We start from the raw sequence: 18,559 nt of genomic DNA on the forward strand, positions 1-18,559 counted from the left end.
AATGAGCTGAAACCATGGAAACCAAAGAGACGTAGCAACAACAACAATGAGCTGAAACCATGGAAACCAAACAGACATAGCAACAACAACAAGCTGACACCATGGAAACCAAAGAGACGTAGCAACAACAACAATGAGCTGAAACCATGGAAACCAAACAGACATAGCAACAACAACAAGCTGACACCATGGAAACCAAAGAGACGTAGCAACAGCAACAATGAGCTGAAACCATGGAAACCAAAGTGATGCAGCAACGAGCTGAAACTATGGAAACCAAACAGACGTAGCAACAACAACAATGAGCTGAAACCATGGAAACCGGTCTGACTAATAAATCAAACAGCTGCAGCTGATCCAGATGCTGCTGCTGCTGTTCTCACTAAAACCAGGAAGATGGAGACATAACACCAGTTTTAAAGTCCCTTCACTGGCTCCCTGTAGCTGAGGATAGACTTTAAAATACTGTTAGTTTATAAATCACTGAACGGTTTAGCACCACAATACATTAAAGATCTGTTATTGCTGTACCAACCGTCTAGACCCCTCAGATCTTCTGGTTCTGCTCTGCATCCAGAACCAGAACCAAACGAGGAGAAGCAGCATTCAGTTTCTATGCACCACACATTTGGAAAAAACTTCCAGAAAACTGTAAAACAGCTGAAACACTGAGTGCCTTTAAATCTCAACTTAAAACCCACCTGTTTAGAGTTGCTTATGGCTAAATTAGGGTTAGAGTGGGGTTTGATGTCTTTGATGTTTTTAATGTTTTTATCTTTACTTTTTATCTATTTATTAATTTCTTTTAAATGGCGTTTTAACTAAAACTCTGAGGTTTAAGAATCCTTGTCAAATGGCGTTTTGACTAAAAATCTATAAATTTCGTCCAGTCAGGCGACGGGGCCTGGATAATACCTGGATAATACCCGTGTTAAACGGACGGCGGAGTCCGGCGACGCCAGGCGACGCCAGGCGCTTAAATATCGTAACAAAAGTATGTTTTTATCTTTTTTTTTTTTTTAAATCTTTGTTAATCTTTTTCTTTTTTTTTCAAAATCTCTTTCTCTTTCTTACCGTTTATTCAATGTCATGCTGTTCTTATTTTTTCATTAATTATGTAAAGCACCTTGAAATGCCTTGCTGCTGAAATTTGCTATACAAATAAAATTTGATTGATGATGATGATGGTGGTGATGATGATGGTGGCCGTCCTCACCGTCTCTGCAGGTCTGTCCGTCCTCCAGCAGCTGGACTCCGGTGGGACAGGCACAGCGGTAGAAGGGCCGGGTTGGGGACAGCAGGCAGAGGTGGGAGCATCCCGCGTTGCCATGGGAGCAGGGGCTGCTCCGCGCTGCAACACAGTGACATGGAAATGGGTCAGAACCGGCCGGGAGGAGAGTGTAGCAGGTCTGGACGGGTCCAGATATGCAACAGAGACAGTCGATACGAGACCCTGCCGGCGGCTGAGACTCACAGACGGGCTGCCTCTTGGGGCTGAAGACGTGCAGGTCCATCGGGGAGAAGATGTGGGAGTGGACGACGCGCTGCTCCCGGCCCGTCTGCTTCCTGCAGGAGTGGATGGAGTGCGTGTTCCAGTCGGTCCAGAACAGAGTGTCCTCATACAGGGTGAGGGCGAAGGGGTGAGGCAGCTCCCCTTTAACCACCACCTCTCTGCAACACAGCACACACATCAGACTGGGTCCGGGCCCGGCAGAACCGCCTCAGACCTGGCAGCTGGTACCTGGAGGAGCCGTCCAGGTTGCAGCGGTGGATGAAGTTGTGCTTGGCGTCGGCCCAGTACAGCTTCTGCTGGCCGTAGTCGACCGTCAGCCCGTTGGGCCAGTGGATGTCCTGGTCCACCAGCAGGGACCGGTTGGTCCCGTCCATCCCGGCCCGCTCGATCTTTGGGACATCGCCCCAGTCTGTCCAGTACATGAACCTGAGGACGACACACAGCTGAGACCATGGGGACAACCCAGAACCAGAACCACCGGGTCCGTTTCCTTCACATCTAATGAACAGAAACGTGGTTCTGATCCGACTCTACTCCGGATACTTTCAGGCCGTTTAGCAGCAGCAGAACCGTCTGGACTCACCCTCGCTCCGGGTCCAGGGCGATGGCTCTGGGCTGGTCCAGCTCCTGCCAGAACAGAACCTTCCTCAGCGACCCGTCCAGCTCGGCCACCTCGATCCGGTTGGTGTCCGAGTCGGTCCAGTACAGCTTGAGGCCCAGCCAGTCGCAGGCCAGGCCGTCCGGCGCGACCAGGCCCGGCACCACGGTCTGGGGGGCGCCGGCGCCGGTCCGGTTGAAGGAGGTCCGTTTGATGGCCTCCTCGCTGACGTCGCTCCAGTAGATGAGGCCCTGGGCGTAGACGTAATCCACGGCGGCGGCGTCCTCCAGGCCGCCCACCACCACCGTGGCATTGGCCTTGTCGCGAGCCGCGTCCACCAGGCGCAGGTCCCGCCGGTTGGCGTACAGCAGCAGCGGCTCGCCTGGTGACACACAGGAAGTGTTAGCAGAAAGACAGGAAGTGGAAACGGAACCAAACCAGAACCCGAACCCGGTTTCAGAACTAATGAAGAATGAATAATTACTGAGATAAATCAAAACAGCGTTTGGAGCCCATTTTAAGTTGAGATGCGTGAGATATCGGTGCCGTCATCGGTATCGGTCCGATAAATCAAACTGAGCCGATATGAACAACAGATATTTATTTTTCTCTTGCTTTTTGCTTCTGGTCATTTTTTCCCCAAAAGTGTTGAAGCGGAAGTGAAATATGCATAATATCGGAAAATACTGGTTATCGGGAAAACAGCAGTACTAATATTAATATCAGTGCATTCCTAATTTTAAAGAAATGTATTGATAAAAGTATAATAAATCAAGTTCTCCTAAGGTTTAATTTTGTTTAAAAAAGTATTAATATAATGTGTTTTACTGCTATAATGATAAAAGTGGCAATAAGAACAATTTATAACTGAAAACACAAACATATTTCTGTTTCCTTTGGACTCCGGTTTAATTTAAACTGCTCACAATAACTGCATTTAGTCAAGACTATTTTCTAACTGATCAATAATCTATTTAAACACACATCATAAAAAGTAGTAAAATAATCCTGACAATACAGACGGTTCTGTTTTTTATCTTTCACCTGAATTTACTGAGACAATAAAAGGTTCAAATTCTTATTATAGTAGGAAATTTATCACAATAAAAGAAAAACAGTATGATAGATGTCAACCTTTATTTCCCAAAAAAATAAAAAAAGCAACCAAAAACAATAAATAAAACAAAGTGGGAATAGTTTATCTGTTATCAGGCAGCTTAACGCTGCCGCTCCAGTTCCTGCTCAGAAGGAAAACTGGATCTTTGGTACCAGGAGGAGATTTCAGCACCAATAAAGTTATTCAATAAAATAAGATAATATTTCAGCTTAGTGTTGGAGTCTAAAAAGAGCAGCTCACAACCTTGGGAGATACATAACAACCACCGGTTCTGGTGATTTAATGAGGAAAATGTGGAAAAAGCCCAAAATTCCCAACATGGCAGAACCTGGAGGCAACAGGTTTCCTTCTAGCATCACTGAAGCACAGTGGAGGTTCTGTCATGCTGAGAGGCTGCAGTGAACCAGAACCAGAACTCCTCAGCTACCTGGAAAGCTGTCTGCTCCTTTAAATCCAGACTCAAGCATTTCTGTTTCTGAGGTTTTCCAGGGAATTTTTCCTGGACTTCCTGTTATTCTGTGATTCTGCTGTGCATTAAAGCTAATGGAGCTGATGATTCCCAGCTGAGACTTTCCTGTTTTCCTCCAGGTTTTCCTGTTTTCCTCCAGGTTTTCCTGTTTTCCTCCAGGTTTCCCATCAATCTGCAGGTTATGGATGAATCTCCATACCTGGAGGGTTTTCCAGGGAAGCATCCAGTCTGAGTGTTTCTGCAGGAATGTTTCGTTGCTCTGCAGGAAAACTGATTTTTCTCTGTAATAATATTTGGATCAGAACCAGAACCTACCCTGGTTAACCAGCTGAAAGGCAGCTAGCTAGTTACTTAGTTGGTTAGCAGCTCTAACCTGTTAGCTTTGATGCTAACTAGCTTCAATAGCTCCTGTTGTTGTTTCCCACATTCCCTCTCTGCTCCAAATAATCAACCCAAACTCCCGAATCCAACCAGAACCCAAACCAGACCCCACATCCCGCCCAGAACCGGAACCTACAACTGGACTTATGAGCAGAATACCCAGGAAAAAGCCTTTTCCAGAACAAACTGGATGTTAGCTAGAAGCTAATGTTAGCAGGCCCTGGAATTCTAAACACAAAACCCGAATCCAGCAGGAACCCCGCCACCCTCGGTCCAAACAGCCAGAACCTCCAGAACCAGAACCTCACCTGAGACAAGCCAGCAGGAACCCAACAGCAGCAGGATCCGAACACACATTCCCATCTTTCTCCCGATCCTGGGCCCAGCCGCCGTGGATCCTCAGCGCAGGATTCCCAGCATTCCCATCATGGCTGCGGCCGCTTCCTCTCAACAAAAACACGCTCCGCTCCGGTTCGGTTCGGTTCCGATCAGACTCGGATCCTTCCAGCTTCCATCACACGCTTCTGTTCGCTTAAGAGTCCGATCCAAAGTCTCATATCGTCCCGCAGGATCGTCGGTGTCGCTCCGCTGCCAGAAGCCGCTGGTGCCGCTGGTGCTCCTCCTCCTCCGCTTTCTATTGTTGTTCTGCCGCACACGGACTGCGCACTGCCGCAACAAAAACACCGCAAACCGCCCGCAACCGCAGAGACCTGCGCATCCGGTCCGAACCACCAGAAGGGACTACTTTATCTCCCCAACTGGCTCTGAAAAAGAGCAGGAGAAGCCGCTGGGGGCCGAGGCGCTTTTGAAAACACCTGGAGCCGAGAGCTGGGGGCCACAACAGGTGGGGGAGGGGGAAGAGCGGGGGGCCTAACCACGAACCTGAAGGAGGGAGAGACAGGTCTCCAGGTGTTGGTTCAGAGATGTTTTTGTCTGTTCTGTAAATCGACCCACAGCATGATGCTGCCACCTCCATGCTTCACTGCAGGGCCGCGCCTCCGCTTCAATTTCCTCCCTTTTCCTCCAGATGTAGCGAAGCTCCAGCTCTCCGTCTGTCAAGGATTTACAAACCAATCCAGATGTTTTTCTGCTCTGACTTCACTGAGCGGCCATGTTGGAACTGGACTCTCACCTCCAGAACCCATCCAGAACCCGTCCGTCTCAGTTATTTAGCTCCGCTTTATTGTTATCTTACCTTTCTGTGTATTTCCAATTACATTAGGGCCATTGTAAATAGAAACAAAAGTACATTTCACATAAAAAAATTAAAAAAAAATCTCAGAGATTAAGCTAAAATAATAATAATTCTGGAAAAAAAAAAAACATTTTAAATTATTTTCGAGAAAATTTCTGAGATTAATCTAAAAATTTTCTTTTGAACCTTATGGTCCATTTTTAGCTCCATAGAAATATACTCTTTTCTTTTTCTTCTACCTAATGATCCTGAACGTCGTCGAACATTTGGACCCTCCGATGATTTAGTTCGTAGAGAAAACACGAGATAAAAATTCAAAAATCACATTTTTTTTAATCTTTACAACAAAACATTAAATTTAAAGTTATGTGAAAGCATCACTTGACAAAACGGCACCAAACATCACCATCCATGTCAGTAATTAGAGTAAAACGGAAACGTGACCAGCCCGCTGCCGCCCCCTGCTGGAGAGGTGCCGCAGCAGCAGCCTGTCTAAAACACACACCCAGTAAAATGTGTTTATTATAAGAAAATAGTGGCGGCCATTTTCCTCTGAGCTATGAAAACCAACCAGGAATATGTACAGCAGCTGATTATCAAAAACACACAACACAGTAGTGCATCAGTTTATAAAGGATTGGATCCACGGCGGGAATTCTGGTGGAAATACAAAAACACACAGTGAATGTGACATCTACAGTGAACCTGCGGGTTCAAAGGTCACCACAGGCCCAGAGGACATGCAGGAGCGTGCACAGCGAGTTCTGATCTGCATCTGGAGTCTCCGCTTCAGAGGCTTCCTGAGAGGCGCTGGGGGGAGGGCGGTATTGCTGTCGGGTCTTTAGGGAACCTGGAGGAACCTGGAGGAACCCAGAGGAATCAGGAGGAGGGTTTGGAAGAACCTGGAGCTTCCAGCTGCTCTGCTGCCTCACAGCAACATCTGGGTTGTGGGTTCAGTTCCCAGCTGGGTTCACTGATCTCCTACCAGTTTTAGATGATTTCCAGCTCCAATATGCAGTTAATCATCTCCTCCCGTCTCATGGTTTTTCATGCTATGGCTAGAATGGCCACCAGAGGGCATAAGCATGCAGAGTGCTGGAGCGTCGGACATTCAGGACAGAGAGGGAAGGTCAGCAGATCCAGAGGAAACCTCCCTGACCCGGTTTATGGTCTTTTAACAGACCGAACATCACTGAACGCCCCGTTTGTTTTGTGACTAGCTTGGATGGTCAAAGTGCATAACTAGTGATCCCAGATTACCAACTTGCTGCATTACAATCACCAAACTCACAACAGTTTTATTAAAGTAAGAATAAAAAACAACAAATTAACTGGAAAATTCAAGATTCTAGTTACAGTTTCAGGACTTCGTTGAGGTGTTAGCAGCTAACATTATCACTAATGGAAGCTAACTGCAACGCTGTTAGCAGGCGACTGTAACTTTGGTAGCAGTTAATTTAAATCTGTTAGCAGATAACTTGTTAATCAGTATTCTTTTAAAAATGATTGCTAATCCTCCAGGTGGTTTAGTGTTGGAGGTTTCTTCACCGAGTCGTGTCCATCAATCAACAGGCCAACTAAGGAACTATTTCCCTTCTTACTTCAAAATAAGAGTTTCAAACACACATGAAGGAAGTCAAGGTTCATATCTGGAGTTGATCAAAAATATTAAATAGCTTAGAGTTGTTACATCAGTCCCATTTTGACAGGAGACGGGAGGTTTTATGGTCTTTTAACGTCTCACCATTTTTTGTCACGATGATGCCCTCTGGTGGCCACTGTGCATGTGGCAGCTTCATAAAGCTGACCGTTCACACCAGAGCATTCCCTCTGGAGGCGGAACTGGTTTTAGCAGTATATTTATCAGCAATAAATTAATTAATCTTGGTTAGCTTAAGATTTCTTTAAATGACTGAAATGAAGGTAGAGAGATCTTCACCGCCTTGATGTTTGGAAAACTTTTCACAGTTTTGGTTCCTTACCAGAAATGAACAAATATTTTAATATAAATTTTTAAACATATTAATAATTTAAGGTACATTATTCAGAAATGTAAATATTTCCAGGTTAACACTAATAATCCTAAGTGATAGTAACTGAATTAACAGAAGAAAGGATGACATCTAGTGGTGGTTATTAGAACTGCACAGCCCAGATCAATGAACTGATCGGAGATCAGATCAATGATCCAGTTTAAAAACCAAATTAAACCAGATTTGATTTAACTTATCTGTAAATTTCATCTGTAAAATCCTTAAAAATGACAGAACAGAGTTTCTCCGTCCATGCCAAGGGGCGGGGGACTATCTCTGTGGCCAATGGAGAGTCATGAGCTTCAACAGCCGAGTCTGACCAATCAGAGAGCAGGATTCTCTGACTTCGTAAACAAAGCGTGAGCAGACGTTCAGAGTTGTGTAGTTAATACTTAAATAACCTTAAATAAAGCAGAAATGTTGGATTCTCTTGTTAAATCTCATAGTGCAGGTCGTTGAGCTCCAGTCTGGTGTAATGGCGCCGGTCGAAGGACTCCATGGCCTTCCGGCCGCCCACCGCCAGCGCCAGCGTCAGCACGGCCAGCGCCAGCACCATGAAGGCCACCACGCTGCCCTTCAGCGCCCCCTGGGCTGCCACCGCTTTCCCCCGGCTGGAGCTGGAGTTCAGGGTGGGGTGGCCTGGTTGGAGGTCGGGCTCTGACTGGACCGGGTCTTTGGGAATGAAGATCAGACTTGGCGGTTGAGCTGTCACTGTGGTGGTTGGCTCGGTGGTGGAGATGGTGGTGGGAGGAAGGGTGGTGGTGGTGATGGGGAAGGTGACTGTAGTCGTTGGAGTTGTAGTGGTTGTACTGGTGGCCGGAGCCACAGTGGTGGTTGTAGCTGAAGTTGTAGTTTCTGGAACACTGGTATGTTTATCTTCCACCTCCTTCCTTCCTGTTTCAGCAGGAAGTGATGTCATGGAGCTGGGAGCTGTTTGGGTAGTGGTGGTAGTGGTGGTGAGGGCTGGATGAGATTTTGCTTTCTTGGTGGTTTTGTTTTGCTTCTTGCTGGTTTTGTTGGGTTTTCTAGTGGTGAAGGTGGAAGAGGGTCCTATGGTGGTGGTGGTGGTTGTAGTGGTGTTGGTGGGTGGACTACCTGCAGGCTCTGTGGCAATGATGATGATAGGTGGGGAAGGTTGTGGGGTGGAGTGCAGTGCCTGGACGGTGGTTGGTGTGCTGGTTGTGCTGGTGGGCTGGGTGGTGGTTGGTGTAGTTGGTGCTGATGTGGTAGAGGTGGAGGTGCTGGTAGTCTGGAGAGTGGTTGTCATGGGAACAGGTCTCAGTGTGGGTGGATGACTTAAACCTGAGCAGGACAGAGGAAAGTTTAAGTGTTATGACATTTTGGCCACAAGAGGGTAGCAGAGATGTAGAATTATCTTTGCTGACCTGTCTATGGAAGTCCATAACTGCCATGAAAGAAGAAAAAAAGTCCAAAAGCAAGCCATAATTCTGACATAAAGAGTCATAATTTAAAAAGTGAAGTCAATTTTGAGTTTTAAAATCACAATTTTGAGGTAAAAAGTCTTCAATTTTGAAAAAAAAAAAGACCAACAACAATCTTGAAAATAAGTTATAATTTTGAATGTTAAAGTCATAATTCTGAGTTTTAAAGTTAAAATTTTGGGACAGTTATAATAATAAAAAAAGAAGTACAATTCTGAGAATTAAATTCAAAAATTTGAATTTAAAAGTCATCATTTTGAGTTTATAATTAAAAATACAACCAAATTTTTACATATAAAGTCATAATTTCACACTTTAAAGTAAATTTTGAAATTTAAAGTCATAGTTTCAGGAGCAAGCCTCAGAAAATCAGCATGACTTTCTCAAAATTATGACTCTGAAAGTCAAAATTATGAGAATTATTCTGAAAATTATTATTTTTATTCTCATAATGAAGGCTTTAAAGTTGGTGAATCTGACTTTCTGTTGGGCTTTTATGTTTTCTTTCATGGCACAGATGGGCTTCCATACGGGTGAAACAGAAAAGCAGCAGACCTTTGTAGATGTCGTAGGTGTTGCTGCCCTCGGCGGCTTTCATCAGAGGACAGTCCAACTCGGTGGGACAGTGGAACAGCAGGCAGTTGTGTTCGCCGGCTTGTTTGTTGGCTTTGAACACGGCCATGTTGCACCGAGCGCCTTCAGAACACAGAGCACAGGTGGCACTTCAGTTTACTGACCACTAGATGGCAGTAAGTGTTACACATTGAACACTTACTGGAGCTAGCTAGCTAGCTCAGTGGTCCCCAAACTATGGCCCGCGGGCCAGATCCGGCCCACCTCCACATTTGGTCCGGCCCCCTGAACAATACCAGAGAGCATTTAGATTTTTTTCATATACCGTATTTTCCGGACTATAAGCCGCTTATATGTGGATTTTTCTTCAACCACCAGGGGGCTCTTTAGCAGGAAGTGAATCATTGGAAGTCAAAATTGGAAATAAAAGAAGAAAGTGCTCATTAAAACGGAATTAGGTTTTAATAGGGAGTTGAAATTTGAGAATGTTGTTGATCAGTTAAACAGCATTGAGGGGAAATTTTTTTTTTTTTAAATAATACTGGGATCATTATGAGAATTTGAGGTATAGATATTAGGATCCAGTATATGGCAGTAGTGCAACAATAATGGATGCAAGCTGCTGTTGAAATCTGAAGAAGAAGAAGAAGGTGCCCATTTTCATTTAGCTCATGCTAGTAGCAACATGAAGGATCAGCACTTTACTGTTACAGTTTCTGTTCAGAAACTACCGTAATCAGTTCAGTTAAATCTAAACTTGGCAACTTTTATTTTTCAACCATAATAAATGTGATATTCAATCGACCTGTTATGACTCAGATGTTGGCTGTCCTCTGCTGTTGCTGCATCGCTGTGGAAAACCTGGAGCAGCAGAGAAATCTGCGGCTTATATGTGTGTTTACTGGTCTTTACAACAAACTTTGGGTTGTGGCTTATAGTTCGGAAAATACGGACTATAATCCTTCCTGGATTGTTTCTGTGAAGAACCCAGAGAGGGTTATTTGATTGTGCTTTCTGGAAAACAATACATTTTTACATTTAGGCTCCTGCAATCGTCACTTTTTCTGTTACAAACTGACTCGACCCCCAGCAGAGAAGGGAAAAGTTATGGGGCCCTCACAGGAAAACGTTTGAGGACTCCTGCTTTAGCTTATAGTAAACACAGTCAACCTGATACGCTGCTGGTCCACCAGGCTCAGCCGGGCCATGGTACCAGAACACTTTCTGGTTCTGGTTGTTGAACTTTTCATGCAGCTAGCTTCGCAGTGAGAACGATCCGAGTTAAATTCTGTTTAGATTCAGTTTATGGTCAAATGGTTAAATGAAAAATCTGCAGATTGACAATTTTTAAAAATCCTTTTAATTATCAGAATAATTGATTACTAAAACAATCTTTAGCAGCAGCCCTGGTTCTGATAAAACCTTACAGTCCAAGTCAGAAGCTCTAGTCACCATCTCTGCTCTGAACAGGTGCCTTAAAGGGACAGTGTCATGTAAAATCAACTTTTCATGTTTTCAATGTTTTTCCTTCATCAGAAACAAACATGCAGTGTTGCTTTGATTCTTTAATGCAAATCCTTTAGTCTCCATGGGAACCATTCAGCTGCCCGAAACGTTTGATTGGACCTAGCCCTGCCTTCAAGGCTTAGCTCCTCCCCCACTCTGCTCCTTCAGACTAGCCAGCAGCAATTAGCAAACATCTGCTGAGCTCATTATAGGAGTTGCTGCTCAGAGCAACACAGGTAAAAATGATAAAGGGTTAATAGAGGAGCCATTTTGGAATGTCTTCCTGGAGGCGGAGCTTCATTAAGAGCAGGAGCTTCTTAAAGACACAGAGGCCCAATTTCAAGAGGTTAAATCAGGAAATAAAATTTCTTTGAACTCATATTTCATGTATATACAGAATTTTCTAACAGCTGAAGGTAACCAGTTACTGATTAAACCATAAAATGGCTGAAAACAGAGATTACCGCCCCTTTAAATGGGACAGATTTCTGACCAGAACCAGTCCGGATCAGCGGACTGGACCGAATGGCTCGGCTTTGGTCCACTTCCAGCATGAAAACACTGACGAAGCAGAGCTAATAACCAGCGGTTCTGATCGGGTCTCACCTGTTCGGACCTCTTCAGAGCAGCAGGCCAGGACGCAGTCTCGCTCTGACCGGACTATCCGGGCCATCATGGCCGCCGCGTCCCGGCTCAGCGCCACCCTGACGTTGATGGCGGCGCCCTGATGCTGCCGGGAGAAACACGTCTCTGGTTCCAGAGCTGCAGCAGGAAGTGACATCAGCAGCATCACAAAGAGCAGCCCCGGCAAAGGTCGGAGGTCGGACGGGGGAGTCATGGCTGTGGCGTGTCGGCTGGGATCACAAAGGTCTCAAAACGGATCCAGTGGAGGTTCTGGAGAGGAAGAACAGAACGCAGTGAGTTCCTCTGGAGGTTCTGGAACCGACAGAAAACATCCCCCAGCAGCTGCAGCTCCTTCCTCGGCGTCCCAGATCTGTCCCCTCCTCTGCTCGGCGCCACAAAGAGCTAAATTGGACCCGGACAAAGGAGGAAAATAGAAATCTAAAAATGGATCTGCTCCTGAAGGAGGAGGATCCATTTTTAGATTCCTTCATCGAGGTCAGGAAACAAACGAGGCTGAGAACCACAGAAACACACCTGACAGGAAGAACGGATCAGAACCGGGCCAAGGCAGAATTCTGCTGCAAAAAGACGAGTCGTGTTCTGGATCAGCCAGAACACAGAGACCAAAACAGAACCTAACAGGACTGGACAGAAACAGACAGAAAAACCCAGCAGAACCAGAACCAGAACTCACCGCCTCTTTAGAACCTCAGGAGTTGTGTGGGTCCAAAGTCCGGTCAGCAGAACTTTGACCCGTTAGCAACACAGTTCCTCTTTCAGAACTTCTCAGCAGCTGATAACATCTGGACCTCCATAGTCCAGTTGACATCAGCAGAACCAGCCCATCCAGAACCTGTTGGTTTCTAAGATTAACCGGTTCTGATCCGATCACACTCTGGGCTTTATCAGCTCTGACTTCATCAGACGGTTCTGGTTCTGTATTCTCAAAGGCTCTACACAAACTAACTGATACCCAGAACCATCAGCAGTAGAGGTTCTGGTTCTGGTCGCTTCTGAAACTCTGTAAATTTTCCTCAGAATGATGTTTGAACACTGCGAACAGAACCGATACCCGGTGTTCTGGTTCTGATCCAGTTCCGTGAGGCCTCCCTGCCAGCATGCCTAGGTGGGCCCCATGTGGGGAAAAGGAGGGCAGGCCATATGGGTCCCATATGGGTTTGTCCGCGGGTTCCACGATGGCACCAATGTATTTGTCCATGTAGGGCCCATGTGGGCTGTGGCCCTACATGGGCAAACCCATGTGGGGCCCATATGGCCTGCCCTCCTTTCCCCCACATGGGGCCCACCTAGGCATGTTGGCTCCACGTTTGGGTTAGCCTTTAGCCCGTCATAATCACACTTTCACGATTTTACTATTAATTTATAAATGTTATGTTAGAGTTTGAAACTACATAAAATAGTTAACCAACTGGTTAACTATTTAGTTTGAAGCTCAATATTTAGTTATATTTAGCTTGGAGTTAAATCTTTAGCTAATCTGCTAAAAAAATAAATAAATAAATTATAATAATAAAAAAATCACTTGCCGACAACCAGAAATAGACTACCAAAATAAAAGCTGGGTCTTCCAAAACGTCTGGATTTAAATCGCTTAATGAACATTAACGCTTAAAACAAAGGATGAGCCGTTTTAAGGTAATACAGACGTTAACCAACGGATCAATAAGTGAATTAGCATTTTAGCTATTTGGCGCCAAACTAAATATTTAGCTCGATAACTTGATATTAAACTAAGCTAGTTAATTAAATATTCGGTTTGAAACGGCAACATTTATAAATGAATAATTAACATATTAACAATACCCGTAGTAATACTCAGCTCAGATGTGTGTTGACCTGCAGGCCCCTTTATGGTCCACATGGAATTCCCTCATGGGGCCCATTTTTATATTGTACCACACAAAGTTAAGATGGGACCCAAATATGTTAGGTTAGTCTTTTCCAGAGGAGGCCCGCTTACTGCCCCTTGGTGGGTTTCATCAAATGCTCTATGGGGTCAATATGGAAGCCGGCCGGTCTCACATGGGGCCCATTTCAGGAGGAATCAGCTTGGTTCTAAGAAAATATAAATATAACAGCTGGAAACATGAAACAGAAAAAAACCTGATTGGACCCAAACCAGCGTTATTGTTTCCTAAGTGGTCCGATTGATTTCTAGGCCACCGTATGGTACCCACATAGAACTTAAATATGGGTCCCAAACTGGTTCTGTGTGTTTTTACGAGGCTTGACCCCTTTACTGATGGCTTTTCAAACTTACATAGTAATGGGCCCAATAAGGAGGCTGTGGGTATGGTGGGGCCCATTCTTTAGCTCATATGGGTCCCATAGTGGCTATGAACTGAACCGAGTCAATCTGGACTTTGGAAATAAAAACCCAGGATCTCTAGTAGTTCCAGACTCAGACCTTATGGGTCACACGGTGGCTGAACTGGTTTTACTGGTAACCGGTGTGAAACCAGTTCAGTGTGAGTGAATGGGTTCTGGATTTCTGCTGTTTATGCTCAGAAAAACTGGATGTTTCCGGATTGTGGAAATATACAACAACCTTTTTAAAAAAAAAAAAAAAACCGATCACGGCGCGTTAACTGGTACGTACTGGTTATACTGGTTATACTGGTTACACTGCTGCCGATAAGCAACACAAAGCGGCGGTGTACCTGAGCGGTCAGCGGGGACTCCGTTCAGCTCAGCCCGGCCTCCATCGTCCTCCGGCGGTCAGTGTGGGGGCGGATGAGTCGGTGTTTCACTGCAGGCTGGAGGAATCCAGCGGGTCCAGTTCACCAGAACCAGCACCAGTTCATTCCCAGTTAGCGGCGTCAGCCATCCCAGGACGACATGTCGGGAACCAAAGAAAAGCGGAGCAGGAATGAGGAAAACGCCGGTGAGCTGAGCGGGGATAAAGGGCTCAGCGGGAGGAACCAGCGGAGGAAAGCAGCAGCAGGTGCCCGCTCAGAGAGCCTGGAAGGCGGCCAGGAGCTGCTCTCTGCCTCCGGATGCTGGTGCGCAGGATCCGCTGCTGCTCTCCTCAGTCTGACCCATTTTAGTCTTTGTCCTCTGGAAGGGGGAGGGAAAAGCCTGCACCCCTAGTCTGAGCAAAACAAGCCCCGAAAGCAGCCCGAAAATAACAAACACTCACATAAATTATTACTATAAAGACGCTTTATGGTCCTCAGCTGCAGAGGACGGAACTTAAACCAGTTTATTAATCAGACGAGCTGATCAATAATTAAAGATCTGATGGAGGAAACATCTGAAAGAGAAGATGGTCTCCATGTAGAAACCAGTATCTGCTGTATGGAAGGCCGTTAGAGCATTAAACACCCTCTAAACCGCGGAAACATTGCGTACAGGGCCGGTCCCAGATCCTATGGGGCCTGAAGCAGAATCTGATCTGGGCCCCTGCAGAGCATCTGGGGACAAGAATTACAAACTATCCAAGGCTGTAAATGTTCTAGTGTTTAATATTATGAACATTAAATACTGTCCCCATTCATGTCAACAATAACAGCGATTTAATCCAGGAAAGTTTTGTTAGCTGGAAGCTAGCTGAACATCACTGCTGGTTGTCACTGTTAAAGCCCCTAACTTACCAACTAAATATTTACAGTCTAAATATTTAGTTAACAAGCCTTAGCTCCAAAATAAATATTAATGGAACATGCTGATGAGCAGAAGTGGATTACCAAAATAAAAGCTGGAGTTGATTCAGAATCCTTCGATGCTAATGAAGTCACTGTCTTTAAACGGTCACACTGTTTTAAGCTGAAATGTTCAAGAGGAAAAGAAATGAAACATGAGTTTTTAAAGAAGTTTGGAAAACCCAGCTTTTATTTTCATAGTCCACTTCCTGTTATCAGCAAGTGGATTTCTATTCACTTGCCAAACAGAATTGGTGGCTAACTGCTAAATAAATAAACTGTTTAAAATTAAAACATTTAGAAATAAACAACATGGTGAAAATACGAATCCACATTTTTTCTCTTAGGCTAAATAACCCAAAAATAGTAAATCAAACTTTATTCACTTCTTATTTATGAAAATGTTTATCTCTTCATGATGGTCAGACATCGTACGGAAAAACATTTATGACTTTTTTTCGTCTTCAGACATGATGGACTGAGACATCTGATTCATTTATACCGGTCTTCGGTATAAATGAAGACCGGATTCTGACTCTGTTCCGCCAGAACCTGAAACCCAAACAGCTCAGACTTTTGACCTTTAACCCCTGCAGGGGTTTCAGGTCCAAATGACCAGATTTACGGCCGGTTCTCCTGTCCAATCACAAACTGAGACCAGAGATGGAACATCTGGACCTTTTTATTACAACAGAGAATCAGTAAAAATGTCCATTGGGTCCTGACCGGGTTCTGAACAGGTTCTGCCCTCAGAAACAGAAATGAATCTGCAGCTTCGGTTCCAATAAACCGGACCAGAATGAAGCTCAGAGAAGGTTCTGATCGTTGGTTCTGATCCACACCAGGTGGTTCTGAGTTCATGCAGAACCTTCCTGACGAATCGGACCTCGGCTCACTCCACATCCTCCATCTCCACGTCTCCATGGCAACCAAGCCCCGTCTTCTTCCTCTTCTTTGGAGCAGCTGATGATGATGAAGAGGAGATCTTCTTCTGTGGTTCTGGTTCCACTGAGGACGAAATATTTCAGACTGAAGTTAGATGGACAGTCAGACTTGAGTTCTCCTGCTGGCAGCCAGTCGGGTCAGAACCAGAAGCAGGTTTCATCAACTCAAATCTAAGATCTTTTTAAAATAGTTAAGAATTAAATTTAAGACTTTTATCACCATAGAAATGTACAAAAGAAAATCTCACATTTATACGTATATGATATTTAAACGCACTGAAAGCTATTGAGGAAATGATGGCACCTCAATGTGACGTAGCTAGTAGCTAGCTTCATTGTCCAGCTAACTGGAGGTGAATATGCACTAAAACCACAAGAACGCAAGTAAGCTAGCTGGTAGCGATGCTAATCTCCAGCACCTAGAAATTCATTCAGAAATTACTTTGAATTCAGAAACAAATTTTTCTGTTCAAAAGTTAAAAATTTTTTGTGACTGACGAGAGAAAAATTAATAAAACATTTATAAAGAAAAATCTACAAGGTTCCAAATTCCATCAGTTCTTATTTAAACCAAAATAGGTCTGTGCATAAAATTATGTAACAAACTATCACTATTAGGTTAGCTTAGCCATCTGTTTTTATTAAATGATAAAAAAAAATCTAAGTATTATTCAAAAACATAATTTTACTAAAAAAATCTAACATATTTTTGAGGCTTTTGAATTAATTCAGAACTCCTAGGACTAGTAAATGCTATTGTCTATATAAACTATTTTTCTGCACCTTTATTAGCTAACTAGCTAGCATTAGCAACTAGTTAGCGGTAGCCTCAACTGGCTCAGTTCACAGTTCGTAAGGAAGACGTCTGCGTGTGTCTCAAGCATTTGCCTGACAGAAAAATAAACAATATTAAATAGTTCTGTAGTGGATCAATGAGGCGGCGCGTCGTTTGGACCTTCAGGTGAGTCACAGGTTCTACCTTCCATGGACGACTTCTCCGTCTGCAGGTGCTGCAGCTGCTTCAGGAGCTTCCGCCTCTTCTTCCCAGAGAGCGTGATGTTGGCTCTGGGGCTGGACCTGAGGGACACGCAGGACACGAAGGACAGGTGAGAGATGAACAGGTGAGAGATGGACAGGTGAGAGATGGACAGGTGAGTTCTGTCCATCTGCAGCACTGACCGTCTCTTCTTCAGGTGATGGACGGTGATGAGGTCTTGGTCTACTACGGCTCCGATGATCTGGTTCTGCTTCTTCTTCTGCCGGCCCAGAACCCGGCGCCGCTTGAAGAGCTTCTTCCCGAGCTCCTGAAGGAAACCAGGACAGGTCAAAGGTTAGGAGGCTTCAGGGGGAGTATAGAGCAGAGATGACCATCCAGGAGGAGGCGCTGTTGTAGAACATCTGTGTCAGAACAGGAGTACTGACCAGGATTATGTTGTCATAGTAACTGATCTAAAATCTGTTCCATATTTTCATATTGGAGGAAAAGAGTTAACCTTTTTAAAAATAACCGTAAACGTGTGAAGAAAATGAAGAAAACTGACGGAACAGATCATCTGCCCCTTGTGACGTCATCACAACCAAGTGGACAGGGGGTTTACAGGAGGGCAGATATTCCTTTAATCAATAACTGAACCTTTAGCTGATAAATAAACCTCACATCCGGTTCTGACCAAATGGATCTTGAAGGATTCTGACGGACTTTCCAGAAACATCTGGCCGGTGGCTTTAATGTTCTGTCAGCTTCCGTTGGTTCAGCAAGTGGATCGGAACCGGAACCTTCTGGACCTCTGACTGGCAGCTTTCAGTTCGGCTGACCCAGATCCTGAACCAGAACCCGTCAGAACCGTTTGCTCCGGCTTCTTACCGTCTTGGGTCTGTTTATTTTCCCTCCTGGAGGCGCCATGCTGCTCCTCTTCTCCCACGAGGAACGGAACCGCCCTTCTTCTTCTGCTGTTTCATCGCCAGACAGCGCGACACCGCCCCCATGTGGCCAAACTCTAGATTAGTCTTTAAGCTCAACCCGTCTCATGCAGAACCAGAACCTCTCTCTGTTCAGACAGCACATAAGAAAAGCAGCAGAATCTCCCTTTAAACTACACAGTCCGAAAGTATTTATAGGTTAAACAGTTTAGTCAAATACTCACCGTCTTCTAATTTTATAAGATAAGTTTTAGCTTAAATTGAATACTGTTTATATTTATAGAGCATCCTTTCAATAAAATTAACTTCTCACCCTCCGCGGGTGAGAAGTTAATTGGTTAATAAATTAGATTTCCATTGATGATTTTTGTGTGATTTTGTTGTCAGCACATTCAACTTTGTACAGAACAAAGCATTCAATGAGAATATTTCATTCATTCCGATCTGGGATGTGTTATTTGAGTGTTCCCTTTATTTTTTTGATCAGTATATATATATATATATATATATATATATATATATATATATATATATATATATATATATATATATATATATATATATAGTTAGAAGCTGACATTT

At 44.5% G+C, this 18,559-nt stretch overlaps 3 protein-coding genes across 4 annotated transcripts in view; all 3 read right to left on the minus strand.

Annotated features, from left to right (window-relative positions):
* lrp6 (low density lipoprotein receptor-related protein 6) overlaps positions 1-4,721 on the minus strand; it is a 26,522-nt gene extending 21,801 nt beyond the window's left edge. The window contains exons 1-5 of one of the 2 annotated variants that reach the window (XM_015043341.1): positions 4,387-4,720; positions 2,097-2,493; positions 1,742-1,939; positions 1,475-1,671; positions 1,217-1,351 (exon numbers count right to left, since the gene is read on the minus strand). In XM_015043341.1, the coding sequence (XP_014898827.1) occupies positions 1,217-1,351; positions 1,475-1,671; positions 1,742-1,939; positions 2,097-2,493; positions 4,387-4,441 (982 nt within the window). In that variant the 5' untranslated portion in view covers positions 4,442-4,720. Of the gene's footprint in view, positions 1-1,216; positions 1,672-1,741; positions 1,940-2,096; positions 2,494-4,386 lie in introns of both variants that reach the window. The other variant, XM_015043340.1, reaches the window with a different exon arrangement.
* Positions 4,722-5,586: 865 nt separating this feature from the next.
* mansc1 (MANSC domain containing 1) lies at positions 5,587-14,793 on the minus strand. The gene is made up of 4 exons (XM_015043342.1): positions 14,133-14,793; positions 11,434-11,721; positions 9,304-9,444; positions 5,587-8,608 (listed from the first exon to the last, which is right to left on the minus strand). The coding sequence occupies exons 2-4, from the start codon at positions 11,663-11,665 to the stop codon at positions 7,740-7,742; spliced, it is 1,242 nt and encodes a 413-aa protein (XP_014898828.1). The 5' UTR covers positions 11,666-11,721; positions 14,133-14,793; the 3' UTR covers positions 5,587-7,739.
* A 984-nt stretch (positions 14,794-15,777) lies between these two features.
* c4h11orf98 (chromosome 4 C11orf98 homolog) lies at positions 15,778-18,029 on the minus strand. Its single transcript, XM_015043345.1, has 4 exons — positions 17,922-18,029; positions 17,237-17,361; positions 17,037-17,134; positions 15,778-16,121 (listed from the first exon to the last, which is right to left on the minus strand). The coding sequence occupies exons 1-4, from the start codon at positions 17,958-17,960 to the stop codon at positions 16,006-16,008; spliced, it is 378 nt and encodes a 125-aa protein (XP_014898831.1). The 5' UTR covers positions 17,961-18,029; the 3' UTR covers positions 15,778-16,005.
* Between the last annotated feature and the right edge of the window lie 530 nt (positions 18,030-18,559).

This window comes from Poecilia latipinna, unplaced genomic scaffold (assembly GCF_001443285.1).
Source record: "Poecilia latipinna isolate Pla-1442-1.1 unplaced genomic scaffold, P_latipinna-1.0 Scaffold628, whole genome shotgun sequence".
NCBI lineage: Eukaryota > Metazoa > Chordata > Actinopteri > Cyprinodontiformes > Poeciliidae > Poecilia > Poecilia latipinna.

What these genes read in the sequence shown, in the direction of transcription:
- mansc1 (XM_015043342.1), bottom strand. Translation starts at nt 11,665, where the DNA reads ATGACTCCCCCGTCCGACCTCCGACCTTTGCCGGGGCTGCTCTTTGTG. An exon ending in CTCTGAAGAGGTCCGAACAG is followed by an intron (nt 9,445 to 11,433) that starts GTGAGACCCGAT and finishes TGTGTTCTGAAG; the next exon opens with GCGCTCGGTGCAACATGGCC. An exon ending in CACCTACGACATCTACAAAG is followed by an intron (nt 8,609 to 9,303) that starts GTCTGCTGCTTT and finishes TGTCCTGCTCAG; the next exon opens with GTTTAAGTCATCCACCCACA.
- c4h11orf98 (XM_015043345.1), bottom strand. Translation starts at nt 17,960, where the DNA reads ATGGCGCCTCCAGGAGGGAAAATAAACAGACCCAAGACG. An exon ending in CATCACCTGAAGAAGAGACG is followed by an intron (nt 17,135 to 17,236) that starts GTCAGTGCTGCA and finishes CGTGTCCCTCAG; the next exon opens with GTCCAGCCCCAGAGCCAACA. An exon ending in GGAGAAGTCGTCCATGGAAG is followed by an intron (nt 16,122 to 17,036) that starts GTAGAACCTGTG and finishes TTTCGTCCTCAG; the next exon opens with TGGAACCAGAACCACAGAAG.